The sequence below is a fragment of the Oryzias latipes genome, chromosome 22 (genome assembly GCF_002234675.1).
Source record: "Oryzias latipes chromosome 22, ASM223467v1".
In the NCBI taxonomy this organism is placed as follows: Eukaryota; Metazoa; Chordata; class Actinopteri; order Beloniformes; family Adrianichthyidae; genus Oryzias; species Oryzias latipes.
In genome coordinates this window covers 18,838,690-18,855,283 of record NC_019880.2, presented here as the reverse complement: position 1 = coordinate 18,855,283, position 16,594 = coordinate 18,838,690, and the positions used below count along the sequence as shown (strand labels likewise).

At 39.4% G+C, this 16,594-nt stretch overlaps 1 protein-coding gene across 1 annotated transcript in view; it reads left to right on the top strand.

The window, feature by feature from the left end:
* Positions 1 to 12,258, top strand: part of lrfn5 (leucine rich repeat and fibronectin type III domain containing 5) — a 157,148-nt gene extending 144,890 nt beyond the window's left edge. The window contains exons 10-11 of the mRNA XM_011490618.3: positions 8,443 to 8,716; positions 10,281 to 12,258. Of these exons, the coding sequence (XP_011488920.1) occupies positions 8,443 to 8,716; positions 10,281 to 11,234 (1,228 nt within the window). The 3' untranslated portion in view covers positions 11,235 to 12,258. The remainder of the gene's footprint in view (positions 1 to 8,442; positions 8,717 to 10,280) is intronic.
* The last annotated feature ends 4,336 nt before the right edge of the window (positions 12,259 to 16,594 follow it).

Below are 16,594 nucleotides of genomic sequence, written 5' to 3'. Positions count from 1 at the left end.
ATATGTCCAACACAAGAGGCCCTCAGCTCTCATCTGTTTGCCTAGCTGTTGGACAGGACAAGTTAAAAAAAAAAAAAAAAAAAAAAAAAAACATCTAGGAAGATGAAATAAGTCACTTTTTGATGCTAAATTATTACAGATACAGCTGAACAGAAAGACTGGATGCAGACATGTGCTAGAAAACAAAAAGTCATGTGTGTTTTTGAGCTAACTTCCTGATTTTGGAAGCTCCAAATAGCTGCAGTGTTCAAAAGAGAACACAGTTTCTCCTGCAAAGTACTTTTCCTCCTGCAGCTATGTAATGCTGCTAATGAGACAGCTTGGAGCAGTGAATATTGTTGAAGGGTAGGAGTTTACACATGATGTAACTGGACCACACTGCTGAGGGGGGGGGACCACAGCTGAGTTGTTAGAAGCCCTGCCACCTCATCCTATGGCTCCAGCTCAACTGGATAGCTCTGGTTTTGTGTGCTGAATAACTGCCAAGAATTCTGCTTGTCCCCCCTGAAAAGTTAATGTGTTTGGAGCGCACAGACTTTATCCAGTATTTAATCAAGTAAAATGGCTCAAAATAGAACAAACCAGTGTCATAATTCACTGTTCTGTGCATGGAGACAGTGAATTGTATGGAGACCCGAAATAAAAGTAGGGACTTTTCTATTAGCGATCTTCTCTTTGTCCGGGGCCGCAGTGCGGAAAGGCTTCAGTGAATTAATATGTTTGCAAATGCTTGTGGAAAGCTCACATCCATGCAGGAAAAAAACGCAGCACAGGTTTCAGTTTACCAGCATGCAGAGTGCATCAGAGATCCTGGCAAAAGGCCAGGCGTGGTGAGAGACACTGACATGAGCAGACTGCTATTAGAGGAGACGATTCCTGACACAGATTTTACACGCATCGGCATACGTGTAGGGAAAGGCAAGGCATTTCTTTTAGTTACGTCTAGATCCAGACCATTTGCACTTCAAAACATGCAGACAGACATTGTCTTTTGTGCTGTCAAAGTGTTAGAAACCTAGAACACACGCATGCATACACACTCACACACACACACACACAGGAGCCTTGGGCTAAGGGCTTGGCAGAACTGAGTAGATAGATTAGTGTAATAGTCCCAGCCAAGGCAATCATCTGCCCACAGTGGGGCTTCAAATACTGGCAGCAAGATCCGACTCAAACACAAAGAAATTATCCACAATGAATGAGTCAGTGTGTATGGCTTCAAAAAACGAGCAGCTCTCACAGTCAAAAGAGAATGGGAACGAAAAAAACACACACTTAACAAACGCACAAAACGAAATCAGCATGAAAATGTACGTTTGAGTTTGGCGCCCAGCGCAAAGTCCAAACACAGTTGTTTTCTTTTGACTGAATTATTATTATTGACATGTCAGGTCACACGCTAACTAGAAGACGCATTTCAGAGTGCTGGTTTTCATTGGTCAAATTATAGGTTGGATGGATTTGGTGTTTCTGATGGGACGGCTTGTTGAGCTGACGGTTTCTGGAAAAGAAATGATTCTGAAAAAGAAAATGTTTTTCTTTCACATCTGACTACATTCAATAGAGCAAACAGACGAGATGCATAACTATTGCCGATTCACACATTTCAGCTGCACTTTAAGTGATGGGAACCAACCATACAGGTGTTGGTAAAACTTGTTTTATTCCATTGCTTCATTCAGATGAAAGAGAACATATGATCCTAACTGAAGAGGTTCCATGGAAGGATAGAAGATAGATTTACTTGCCTGGTCTTGTAGACTAACCGTGGTTAAGCTGCAATCCCACATTTGAACATCAGGTGCGGCAGGTCTGTCTAGCAGCATTTTTTAGCATCCCTGCTAATCAAAAGTAAAAAAATCTGAACTTGGGCAAAAATAACGCATTTGGGCATGTGACATGCTGATGATGCATTCAGGGGGTGGAGTCCAAAGGCAACATGGCAGAGAACCAAGTCATATTACCCCTGAACTTTATATTTTTCTTTTTCCATCAGGACAACAATAAAAAGATTGTCTACATTTTGTCAGTTCTTAGACTAATGCGGGACAGCAAGTCATCAAACTGGGTCGCAGAGAAATAGGAGTACCCCTGAAAGCGGCCGTCATTTAGATCAGTGTTTTTCAACCTTTTTTGAGCCACGGCACACTTTGACCTTGACAAAAATCCCGCGGCACACCAGCATTCAAAAAAATAAATAAAATAGGAAAAACTCATACTCTGACTTGATCTACAGCTCCTCCGCAATCTCACATGCATTTATGTGATAACTGTGGCAGAAAAAGCTGGAAGCTGCAGCTGTTTTTTCTAAAAGATGTAACAAATGTTAAGTTAGAAGAGTTAAAAACTGATCAATGTGTGTCAGTTATGGTTTCAAGACGTTTAACAACGAAGACTGATTGTGCGCTAAGATGCTGTTACTTTAACCCAATGCATCATGGGACATATAGTGCAAACAGCCGCTGAACGCAGAAAGACTCGCGTCTCTGAGCTTCATTGTTTTGTTCACTTGTTCCATGGTCTGATACCGGATTCTGTGGAAAGCTACACCGCTAAAGATGAGCTTTAGCTGGTATTTTTGTTGGATCTGTGCGACTGTATGAGCAGAATCTGAACAAGGAGGTGAAGACTTTAACCACTTCTGATTGGTCAGACTGATGACGTGTGATTAAGCCTTCAAGAATGATTGGTGGAGACAGTTAAAGGGGCGGGACTTTTCAGAATACAGTTATAGCTGCAGCTAAATCGCAGTACCGTCATTCTTTTCATACTGTCTTTAATAAAATCAAATAAACACAAAGAAACAAGTATTTTATGATCTTTCATATTCCTAACTACTCAGTGTTTTATCAGGGCCTGTTTGGATAAACAAAGAGCTGATTTCCTGGAGATGGGAAATGTTTTTAGATCAGTGAAAGAGGGCAATTTCCCACGGCAAACCTGACCATCTCCCACGGCACACTAGTGTGCAGCGGCACACTGGTTGAAAAACACTAATATAGACACAGCTTCTGCAGTAGATGTTGAAGCTCACCGTACTGCGAGAGTCTCTGAACGATCTCATGAACCCAAATTGGGATTTTTTAAGCTTTCAAAATAAATAAATTACCTGATCTCTCAATATAATCTGTCATTCATTCATTGTCTAGGAGATATATGTCAATGCTTCCATGTAGTCTTCCACTTTCGGCTTCTCCCATCAGGGGTCGCCACAGCGAACAAGTCGCATGGTAAATTTGGCAATGTTTTACGCCCGATGCCCTTCCAGACGCAACCTTCTACGCTTCCATGTAGTGATGAGGCCAAAAACCTTTAACAGTAGCTCCTCCCACACGCGTCTGGAGCGTTAAGTTTATGAACACCTTTTTCAGACAAGCGTTGACATGCATTAAAAAAGAGGCGTTCGATTGCAAATTTGATGCATGAATCGTGTTTGGTACGAACACAGCATCAGGCTTAGGTGGCCCTTCTTTTGATAAGATTACATAATTTGATTTCATGAAAAGATTAGTCATTAAGGTGGTCTATTTTTTGGATTATAATGATCTGGAATTACTAAAATTATTAACAGTTGCTTGATTTGATGTTTTTGTTGTGTGCAGCTTCTTGGCACGACCTTGGCTGTAAATTGTCTCTTTATTACTGAACTGTATTGATTTGTAACTGAATGTGAGGGATGCAGCAGAATAAAAGTACGCCCTTGCATTGAAATGATTCATCAGGATTGTAATCCAGAGTCACTTTATGACTTCTAGTGCTGCTCTTTATTATCACCAAAGTGTGTCAGCCTTGAGCACCAATGGTGATTAAAGACATGTTGTAAAAAGCAGATAAGCAGTTAAGTGACACAAACACTAAACATGTGTAGCCATGTTGGACTGCTGTGCAATGCACTAATAATTAAAAAGATAATAAAATTTCATTTTTTTAGGGTTTTCTTTAACATAAAAAAAGCATATTAGTACAAGTCGAACTGATTGATTCAATGCAAGAGCAGAGGTAGCATGGTCAGAGGACCACAGGTTATACGCTAAACCTCATATTGCTCCTGGTGGCCTGGCTTAATGATGGATGGCAGCTCTGCTATGAATTGTAATACATATGTGTTTGAATGAAGCATCGACTTAAGAGTTTTTTCACCTTGAAATAAGTGGAAAAGCGGAATGCAAGTTGATACCATTTATCAAAGTAAGCAATTGTTAGAACTATTTTTAAATCTTTCCTAAGAAGGACGTGCATACATTTTTCTTTATCCATTTATTTGTAGCATTAACCCATAGAATGGGCTGCACTCTAGTGTAGTGCTTAGCACTCTTCCCTCACAGCAAGAAGGTCCTATAGCTCAAATCCCATCTGGGATCTGTCCGTGTGGACTTTGCATGCTCTCCTCGTGCATGAACAGGTTTTCTCCAAGCACTCCAGGCTCCACAGCCCAAAAACATGCTTTATAGGTTAACTGGTGAATGTGTGTCTGTGCGGTTGTTTGTTTCTGTGTTGCTCTGCAAGGGACCAGCAAACAGTTCAGGGTGTACCCTTCCATCCCATTTTACAGCGCGTTCCAAATTACCATTCATTGATATATTTCTATGCTTTTCTAAATTCTCAATGCAAATGACAGCATATATTTTTGAGTCATTAAACATTAGAATATTCAGTGAGGCAAAAAGTAATTAGTCAGCCACCAATTGTGCAAGTTATCCCACTTAAAAAGATGAAAGAGGCCTGAGCTGTTTTTTTCACAGGTAAACTTCAACTAAGAGAAACAAAATGTGAAAAGAATCCAGAAAAACTGATTTTTAAAGAATTTATTTGTCAACATTTGGTGGAAAATAAGTATTTGGTCGTCATTGTAACTTCTTCTGTAAGGGGATCCTCTGTCCTCCACTCTTTACCCGTATTAATGGAACCTGTTTGAACTGGTTATCTATGTAAGAGACACCTGTCCACAACCTCAAACAGTCACTCCAAACTCCACTATGGCCAAGACCAAAGAGCTGTCTGAGGACACCAGAAATAAAATTGCTGACCTGCACCAGACTGGGAAGACTCATAGTTGAGGTAAAAAATGAAAATTAAAGGCCTCTCTCATCTTTCAAGTGGGATAATTTGCATAAGTGGTGGCTGAATAAATACTTTTGTGACCCACTGCATATTAAATGTAATTGAACAAACCTCCTAAAGATAAGATAGTGTTTAAAAAAAATAAATAAAATAAGATAGTATTTTTTTTTCCAAAAAGAAAGAAATCTGCAAATGCATTGTTTCACATTATTACACACAGAGCTCCACAGCATTTTACACATTCTAAAGAACTGAAGATGGTCATTTGTGGATTTTGCTGCATTACTGAAACCAAAAGCTATTCCAATCAAAAACATCTTAATAGGTCAAGTCACATTTTGACATAGGACCCCTTATTTTGTTGCAGCTTCACAATTTTTGCATCTATTGAAATTGTATCATATTGTATTTGTATTTATTAAGTAAAGGGACAATGCATAGAAAAACAGTGTGGGGTGCTCTGAAATACAATAACACTACACATACGTAGGATTGTAGCCTTAGCTAATTTTCATTCCCTGTCCTGTGCTGACCATGGCCAGCCACCAAGAGACTATAGATGAAATAAACTTACATTATTAAAGTACATTATTAATATGAAATTGCATGAAATAAAATGACATAAAAGTATCAAAACATAGAGAATTCCCCACAGTATAGATCAGTAAAATTGCCAAACTCTTCAAAAAGGTGTGAGTTTTTGGAGAGTTTCTGCTTGAATCTCATTGCCGGATGTCAGAATAGCTTCCCAGAGCTGCTGTTTGGATGTGAATTGCCTCCCACCCTCATAGATGTTTGGCTTGAGGATGCCTCAAAGGTTCTTAATAGGGTTGAGGATTGGAGGATGGGACCACACCATCAGTTTCTCTCCTTTTATGCTCATAGCTGCTAATGATGCAGACATATTCCTTGCAGCATCAGATACTGCATTGTCATGCATTAAGATATTTTGTTTCGGAAAGCACATTTTTTTTTTTGTACCATGGAAGAATGGGGTCAGTCAGAAACTCCACATATGTTTCACACCTTAAGAAACCCTAAGGGGCCGACCAGCTCTCTGCCCATGAAGAACCAAAGAGCCCCGAGACAGAATGGCATCCATGGGTTTAATTGAAAAATAAAGAATTTGATCTTTTTGACACTTAAATACAATTTGCATAAAAATTTGGAACACACTGTGGTAGCTAGATAGGCTCCAGCATCCCCACGTCACCAAATTGGGGTAACACAATAAACTTTGATTGGAAAGGCTCTGAAAATCCTCCACCTACCTCTACTATTAAGTGTAAAACTATTTGACATCCCCCTATTTTTTTGAAATATAGAGGTTGGGCCAAATTGTGTTTGAGGATTAAGCCCAATTCGTCCACTGGCACTAATTCCTGACACTAAACCTATTACTAAAAGGGGGGGTTAATGGGGAGAGTTAAATATGCAATAATTGACACAGTAATGAATCCAGGTTCTACACTAAGGCAAAAATCCTATTTGGAATTAAGACAAAACTTTTTTTTATCTTATAATGTCTCAGTTTTACAATGGTAATGATTATTTTTTTAGATTGTATGCATTGATGCCTAAATGCTCACACTTAGGTTTAGGATTTCAATAGATGAACATGCCAATTTTCTGAAAGACAACATTTTTTAAAATCTGAAATCTCTAATAAAATGTACACCATAGGATGACACTTTAAATGACTCATTTTAACCCTTGTGCTATCTTAGATGACCCCCCCTTACATTGACGTGTTCTCCCTACCATGACAAAGGTGGATAAAGGTGGAAAGATTTCATGTAATCCATGGACACCAGTGAAGATCACAAATCATTGAAGAAAAAAGGTTCAGCGCACTGTCTAGTGGGTCTAGATGACCCAACTCCCAATGGTAAAGTGCATAGGATAGCACAAGGGTTACGGAGGTTATGTTGCTATTTTACTTTTACTAGTATTAAAGGTCAGAAGGTATGAGATGGATTCCTACTTGAGTCTTACTTCAATTTTCATGACTTATCTGGTTAAGTTGCTTGTTTTCATGTTACAAATTCTTGGTGCTTTAGGTTGTCATGACCCTTAGCTGTTTCCATTAAAAAAAACTCATCATTCACTCAGAACTGGAAACTATGATAACTAAAGTTTTAGATGTGAGTGCTGTTTGAGTTGAGGTTGTCTCATTAAAATGGAAAAAGCATCAACAGTGGGTGAAGAAAAAATAACACTCTTCGCCGTCTATTGTAAAGATGGTTCAATTAGTATTCATGGGCTCATGGGGACTCTGACACAGACGCTTGCAAGCTTTTGCTGCTACTTTAGTCAGAACACTGTAATGAACCGTAGTGAATTTATCCTGAACCTCTTAATTCTGCCCATTAAAATGTAATATGTTGTCTAACCTTTGCTTGGCTCACACTGTAAATTGAGTTCCTTAACCACACAAAGATTCCCCTCTGCTACTCTTAGTGACCATGAAGAGCAGTGAACTAGCTGCCCTATGCGGTTTATTATAATAATAAAATAATGGATTGGATTTTTCTGCACTTTTCCAGGCGCTCAAGGCTCTTACAATGTGTCCATTATTCATTCACTCCTCATTCATACTTGGTAATGGTGAGCTACTGATGAATCCACAGCTGCCCTGGGGCAGATGGACAGAGAGGTGGCTGCCAGTATGCACCTCTGACCATCTCCGGGACATTTATACACACTCACACACCAGTGTCGCGACGCTGAAGGCAGGGCGGGGCAAGTGTCTTGCCCATGGACACAACAACAATTGGCTGAGGGGAGCAGGGATCGAACCACCCACTTTTCAATCACTGGCCGACCTGCTCAAGCAAAAAATTGGGAGCCACTGCCACCAATTTAACGGTTTAATTTAATAGTTTGAATAGGCTTTTGATTAGCATTCCAATAGGGAAAGCCCAAAGTGCGGATAGACTTCATAGGTTAAAGCAACAAATATGTCTGACAACTGTGGACAAAAATCCAGATCACTTTGACTGATTTACCTTTTTGAATTGAAAAAAAAGATTGGTTTTGTAATTTTTTTTGATGTTGTCCTCCATTAAATAAATAAGTTTGTTTGCTTTTATGACCTTGCTTCAAGGTGAAAAATTTGCATTTGTTGCAAAAACTGTGATGTCAAAAAATGATGTGTTAAAATAAATTTACTAAAACACTTTTTATATTTTTTTGCATTTTTATCTATCAAATTAAAGCATTCCAACCTAAAAATGCAAAGAATGTTATAGCATTCTTAGTAATCCAGCATCTGGCTTTTCGAAAAAAGAACAGAAAAGTTTTTCGAAATCATAAAACAAAATTGATTTTAATATGTGCATCAATCATACTTTCTTCTTTTGTGTTTCCTCCTTGTAGAATGATCCCACCGTCAAGCAAGAGCTTCCTGGTCAATAATCTGGCAGCGGGAACTCAGTACGATCTCTGCGTTTTGGCCATTTATGATGATGTCATCACCTCCCTGACAGCCACGCGAGTGGTTGGCTGTGTGCAATTCACAACCGAGTCAGAGTACATGAGATGTCATTTTATGCAGTCTCAGTTCCTCGGTGGGACTATGATCATCATCATCGGAGGGATAATTGTGGCCTCTGTGCTGGTTTTCATCATCATCCTGATGATACGGTACAAGGTAGGTATCTGTCCCTCTTAAGACCCACTCTTAAATACCTCTTAATGGATTAAATAGATTTCTTTATTGAGCTGGAGGAATGACATTATGATGGTCGCTTGTTAAAAGAGTATTATTATGAAAGAAATGAGGGTAAAAATTCGGTGTCAAAAATAGTTTAAAAAATTTTTTACTTATACAACTTTTTACACAGCAGTAAATGTAAAAAAAAATCTAAAAACTAAATAAACTATTAAATGTGTGAGAACATAAATACTCTGTATTTATTTGCCAGTTGGAATGGTAATGGTTTTATCAATTATAGATATTTCGAATAAATATGATCCAGCTGTTGCATCAGTTGCATTGTGGTTCTGTCTGGGAACAATTTTAAGTCTGGGTAAAATAAAATTAACAAAGAAGAGTGTGACATATTTTATCAGAAATCTAAATGTAAATATAAACAAAAAGAAAAAAGCTGCACATAAACAAGAACGTACAATTGTTTCTGTCGTTGACCTCCCCTGGGCTGTATCAAAAGTGTGAATTTGTTGATTGTTTTAGTTGTTAAGTTGGACCATTTCACTCTGAACAGAGAAAAGCTTGAGGTTCAAACACTGAAGTGTGTTGGCCCCACTTATTTTTGTTTGAGTCTGATTGGAAATCCTCACCTGAATTCCAATAATCAGACGCAAATGGTAGCTGGCAAAGAAGCTGGGTGATCCAAGACTATGGATGAGGAGCCCTGCCTTCAGGCTCAACCAAACCCTTAGGGGGATAGCAAAGGTGTCTCTTTTGTCACACTGCACGTCAGTTTGCACTAAAAAGACCATTTTTAAAAATATGCATGCTTCAATGGCACAAATTAGCTTCATGAAACAGCAGCAATCTAGTATAGTAGCACAACATATGACCCCATAACCATAGCAAAAAAAAATAAAAATACACTAACAAGTCAAATAAAATCTTTATACGACTTCAAATCATTAACCCTTGTGCTATCCTAGGCACTTTAACATTGGGAGTTGGGTCATCTAGACCCCCACAAGACAATCTTCAATGATTTGTGCTCTTCACTGGTGTCCATGGATTACATGAAATCTTTCCACCTTTATCCACCTTTGTCATGGTAGGGAGAACACCTCAAACTAAGGGTGTGGTGATCTAAGATAGCACAAGGGTTAAACCAGTTGAATTCTTCATCCTCTGTGTCACATTGGAACAATTCTACCAAGCCTGGCATAAGATTGAGCGGCGCTACTTGTTCTGTGTCGTTGACGGTCACAAATATTGATGCACACACCTACAGAACCCTCTAGCGCAGAGGTGGGCACTGAGGGCCGCAGTCCTGCATGTTTTCCAGCATACCCTGCTCTGGCATGTTCTGATTGGCTGGACACACCTGAACCAGGTAATCAGCCATGAGTAGGGCAAGAGTATCTGGAAATCATGCAGACACACCGGCCCTCGAGGCCTGGAATTGCCCACCCCTGCTCTAGCGGATGTGGCTATTCTTTTTTTAATTTTTTAATTTTATTTTATTTTTTATCCCAAAACGAATGACTTATGTTCTGCTTTTTCACAGGTGTGTAACCCAGGTGGGGGTGGTAAAGGCGTCTCCATGTCAATGATAAACATGCACTCACAGACGAATGGTCAGCAATCCCAGGGATCCAACATGACCCCCAGCTCCTCCAAACAGGGATCCATTGGACTGGAGGACCCTCCAGCGCCAACAAAGAAAAGAGCTGGAGCAGCAGCTGCAGGAGGAGCATGTGGGGGGAAGGACAAAATATCCCAGTCATCTGAGTGCTCCCTGCCTGACTACTTCACTGCAACATCGGTCCTCAGCCAGAGTTGGGAGTCGAAAAGCCCAACATCCGGGGTGGAGGACCAGGAGAAAGCGAGCGAACAAAGATCCAAAACCAGCGTTGTCCTGCCAGCCTCCTCCACTGGTTCCCTGCACAGGCCGAAGCGCAAGCCTGCTCCCAGCAAGCCGGCCTCAGCTTGCTCCAACACCACAAAGATCCCTGAGAAACTCCCATCCACCTCCTCTCCTCGCCCCACTCTGTCCTCCCCATCATCTATAACCAATCCTGCCCCTATCACCTCATCTGCTCCCAACCCTATAGAGAACCCTAACACCAACCGCAACAATTCCACCTCCCTTACCCAAATCCCACCTCCCTTCCCATTCGGCAGTCATTCTGCCGCTCCAAGCCCTGTTCCCTCTGTGCGATTCAGAGAGACTCCCATCCTACGCAGGGCGCCCCGGGCTGCCTCATCTTCTACTAAGTACCAGACTCTTCCTGTGGAAGAGGGAGGCAGAAGCAGAGCGAGGAGAAGGTATTCCCTTAGTGAAGGAGGCTCAAAGACTTACTCGCCCCATCTGGGAGCAACGGGAGCGCCCAAGCTGGGGCGTTTGATGCGGGACAAAAGAAGTCGATCAATGAGCGGCATTCTCCTCCCCAAAGACGAGGGCGCAGACTCAGACAAAGGGCGGCTCGACTCTGACTGGATTCTGGAAAGCACAGTTTGAACTGAAGCAAAGCAGCAGCTAAAACAGAAACTTTTCATTCATAACTGTTTAATCTTTGTGTGAGAGTATGCAGTGTGTTTGGATTTGTTTAAAGGGGTATGGGTGAAGGTAAGAACTTGTCATTCACATTTGAGACAGCGTGTTGATACTGTTCCGAATGTATTTTTTGTTGAGTTTTCATTTGGGGTTTTTGGTGTCAAAATGAAAGCCATGTTTCTTTGATTCCCTCACCCCCTTTTGAAGCCTTCTTCAGCTCTTCTTTTCATATTGTTTCTTCACAGCCTTTTGTATTTGGTTTACAGTTCTGTTCGTTCAGTTTTCCTGGTCATCTTTTTTGGCAACGGGTGGAGTTCTTGCCTTGTCTTGTATTATCCTCGACTTGTCTCGTTGGTTCCACTTTATAGCACAAAAGAAAAAAACAAGACAATGAGCTTGCCATGTCATTTCCCGATTCACACTCACCTTATCTGACAGTACTACAAAAAGGGAATATTAAAAAGGGAAAGAAGAGAAAGATCTTTTGATTGGAGAAAACAAAAAGCACATCATTCTCAATACATACACACGCACGTTGAGTGTGTGTCCATAACTTGGCAAGAGAACAGCAGTCAGTGCCTTCTTTTGCACTAACAGATCCTCACTAATTGATAGAGCCTCATTGTAGGAGATCACAATGGCTCCACCACTGGAGGAATTTGGATGAATGGGATCAGCTAAGGAAGAGCGAGATTTCACACATAGCCTTTCTTACCTTCTGCAGAGTACAGATCTTTTCTTGGTGTATAAAGGAAAGATCAAACAACACATTGAGAATCTAATGGACCTCTTATGAAATTGATATTTTTTAACAGGAAAAAAAAAAGAAGAACATGATTTCTTTGTGAGCTTTTCACTGGCATTGGTATACTATGGTCTGTGTTGGCCACACGCTCCCAGAAAGCTTCTGTACAGAAAAAAAAAACTCAAAAACAAAAAAACAACATGTACTGTGTTGTTATGATGTGTAAAATAAAAAGGGATAAAATTAAAAAAGGTAAACTGTATTTTTTTTCATATATTAAGCTTGGTCTGACATGTTTATCATTACAGCTATTACCACTTTTTACCTGCTATAACAGCTAAATAGATCCATGGAAGGTGCTGGGGTATTAAAAAAAGTATTCATCAGACCCACTGACTGTATGAGAGAACTGGACTGAGTGCGACATCACCCATAGCAACTGGCAACAAAATGAAATAAATTCAGTCGCCATTTTTCTGTAATATGGATCCCATGTTGGAGTCAGACAACCTCAGTGAGCAGTGATTGGTCCAAATCAGTCTGAGTCTACATTTCTATGGCAACCACTCTCACTAGCCAGGAGTGAGCTAGTATGAAGTCCACACCCCCACCACCTGCAAGCGGATTCGAAAGAATTCAAACGTTGAACGCAAGACCACATGCTTTTATTGTTGCATCTGATTGGTCAGTTTATTACTTGAAAAACTTGCACTGCAGAAATAATATCATGAAAAAAAAAATAGGATTAACTTAAACATGTTAAAAAGGTAGCATAGCAAGAATGTTTATTCTGACAAATGAAATTACTGAGTAATATCTGATTTACCAATAAATGTTTATGGGGTTTTGTCTCCTTTGAGCTAGTAGCTACTTCCTGTTTGGAACGCGGCAGGGGAGGGATGACTCAGTCCAGTTCTCAAATATAATCAATGATCAGACCAGACCATTGTAATCCATTGATTGTGGTTTGGATCTGATGCTTGCCTGCATATTGTTGGTGCAATTGATATGGTTCCGCACAAGTCTCCAGACAGCTCTGAAGCCTACAAGCTGCAAAGTATTCTGGGATCCTTCAACCAGATACAGCATAAACTCCTTCCGCACTTTGAGCTGCAGTCTGCTGGACCAGACTTTTATTCCCTGCATCCATCAAGGAGTCTTTCCTCCTTGAACTGTTTTTTAAGGGTACTGTAAGAATTGGAATGATTTTAATTTACTAGACGTAACAAATGGTTAGTAAACACACAACAAAGAAAGAAATATGTAACAAGTTGTGAAGTGTTTAAAATGATATCATGAATCACTGGAAAACATGTTTTCTTTTTTCTTTGGAACTGTATTAGAACCTTAGCAACAGTCCTACAACTAGTCCAAATTGTAAGATGTTAGTGTCTAGAAAATTACTCAAACTGAGTAATTGAATACGATATAAGTTGATCTAGGTGGCAAAAAGATACCCCAAAACCACACAGGAACCACAGGAACAGAGAGACTCATTTGATTTATGGGTAAGTGACATTGACAGGATGGTAGACATGTTATGTGATTTTCTTATTGTGCTCAAGTTTTGCAGAGGCTAGAAAGAGCAGGCTGCAGGCTTTTTCAGTGGCTTGATTCTTTCATCAAGCAGCACTGCAGAAACAGATGAACATGGGGCTTCTGGTCAGTAGACGGAATGATAGGTGGGCTATTAAATTTCCTCTGATTGTCAAAAACGTAGTTTCTCTGGACTCCTAAGAACAAAATCCAATAAGAACCTCATGAGAGTAAGGCAAGTTAATATGATTATAAAATGAGTATAATCTTGCAAATCCATGCAAAGCTGATTTTTTTTTGTAGAAAAATAATCCAAATAATATTATTTTGTTGGGAAATATTTTTTTTCAAATTGTTTTCTTTCTTTCTTTTCATTTCCACAAATCAACAAAAAGATCTTGCAAAAGTGCTCATCCAGGGGGAAATGAGCACTTTTTTTGTCCCTTTTGGATGAACACATTTTGGGGTGAAACAGAAAAAATAGATACATTTACATTTATTACCTCTATATATAAAAGAACTCTAGAACTCATTTGTAACACGCTACGCGTTAGCCACATTAGCAAATTCACAATACCTGTAGCTCCCAACCTTATTTGCGTAACAAAACAGACTGATAAAGCAAAAACAAATGTTACTGTGACCACACTAACTCCTAACCTTGTTAGTTACACATATAAAAAACAACACAGCTACACGTTAGTCGCATTAGTGTATTGACAATAACACCCAACCATATTTGCAACTCGAGAAAAAACACGCCCAACACTGCTACATATTAGCCTCATTACTGTATTTTCAATGATACTTAACCTTGTTTGCAACTTGTATTAAAAACAGTCCGACAGGTGCACGTTGGCCCTGTTAGCGTATGTACAACAACACCCGACCTTGTTTGCAACGCATAAAAAAACAGCATAATGAAAGGTCTCTGTGTACCTCACAAAATGGCTTCAGGATCAGTAAACACAACCAGAATTGTTCAACTTTCTAAAGGGCTCTGGAATATAGGGTGCACGGTCATGTTTTAAAAAAAAGTTAAAGCTTCGAAAAGGAACTTGTAGTGCGGAAAATAAGATATGCCGTATTCAGAAAGGTACAAACCAAAGGAAAATGGTCACATGTAAGGTTACCACGAACACGACAAGAAACTTCAAAGGAGCACACGCAGAAGAGCAGCTGGTGGGCGACGGGCAGTACGGGCAAAGTCAGCATCATTTAACGTCAATAGAGGGAACGGATTCGCTGTGGAGTTAAATCAGTGAAAAGTGTTTGACATGAAGCAGATCTGACAGACAATCGGGAATGGAAGTTCTCTCATCAATTATTCTACAAGTGCTGCTTTAATTAAATAAATTGAATAGAGAGAACTGATGGTGAATCATTACTGACCTCTGTGAGCATATTTCAAGTGTTTACTTTGTATTTATTAAAAGTTCTCAACTCCTACTGACACATATTTTGTGTTTCTTTACAAGTAAAGTGGCATGTGGTGTTTTAATGAAGATAAAGCTATACAGGTTCCCACATGTTTGTCAGTGTCAGCGTGGATCTCAGACTTGAACTCTTCTGGATCATTGTCACAACCTTCTTTCTTCAAAAAAGGTAAGGACAAGTTTGAGGAACTTTCAATGCCATTCATAACGTCCCACTCCAATTTTATTTTGTATATGTGGCCTTGTAATTATGACTATGCCATTTTTAGCCAAAAGCAACAAAGCTGGGCAGGACCACTGGTATTGAATAAGCCCACCCCCCACTTCCCTATTATCCATCTGTTTACATGCTCTCCCACTAGCTCACAGCCCCTCACAACCCCAACCTAACAGTAAGGGTGCAGCAAAAATGGCGAATATTGGAGCTATCCAGCCCTGCAGTTTTAAGCTAGATTCCAGCTCAGACGAGTAAAATGAAGACATGGATCTATTTGTCTACAAGTGGATGCTTTGGAACGGAACGAAGCAGGGAGCTTTTTGCATTGTTGTGAATTGTAGCTTCCACGACACAACTGCAAGCTTTTTCAAACGGAATGTTTTGGTTGATTCACAACAATTTGAAAGAAATACCCAGCAATGTAATTTTAAGATTTATTTTCTTTATATAGATGTCCTCCATAATGAGAAAAATGCCCCAGGAACATGTTTTAAACACCAAAAACACAATTCTTTTCTTTAATAGGGGAAAACCTGTTTTTGTAATCTAGTTACAAGTAAGGCTGCCAAAGAAATACAGATAATTCAAAAACACAGCAGCAGAAGGCCAGAGCCCCTTCTCGACTTTTACGCTTTTGCATGCAACTTTAACCGCGACCTTTCAAAATAAAGCGTGTTTTCTCTAAATGTTTTCTTTTTATATCAAACATACAAAACATCTCAACTTTTAAAATATTTGTTAATATTAATTTTTACTGTGTGATATGATGAAAGCAAAAACTAAATTAATTAATAGATAATGAATCCTCAATCTGGTGTGTTAATTTTGGCACTACAGTACGTTATTATTTATTTACAAAAAAAAAAAACCAGAAGAAGTCTGCATCCATGTTTTACTGTATCTCCAAATTTTGTGTGTGTTTTTTTTTTAAACTAACTAGTACATTTTTTTCCATGGACATATACACTGCCAATAGTTAACTATTGTTAACCTTAATTGCTTATTATAATTCACAGTTTTATGCATTGTCAAACCATTTGTATGGTATGTAATGCCTGTACAGCGAGAGAAATTTGGGAGGGGAAAAAAGAAAAGAAATCTACATTACCATTTTATTTTTTATAGGCACTGTTAAAAAAATCTTTCTATGATGTAGTTTAAGCTGACATATTTTTCAAAATGCATTTATTGGCAGAGAAGAGGCAAAATGAAGAGTCTAATGTAGCTAAATAAATGTCTAGAGCTCCTTATGCAGAAGCTTCAGTATGTTTGCATAAGTGGAAGTGCGCTCATTTATTGTCAAGAATCTTTCAGTGTGTACCCGTAAGAGATTTCTCTACAACTCGAGAAAAACGCTTGAATAAATCATTTATGCCTTTACCAATGAAAA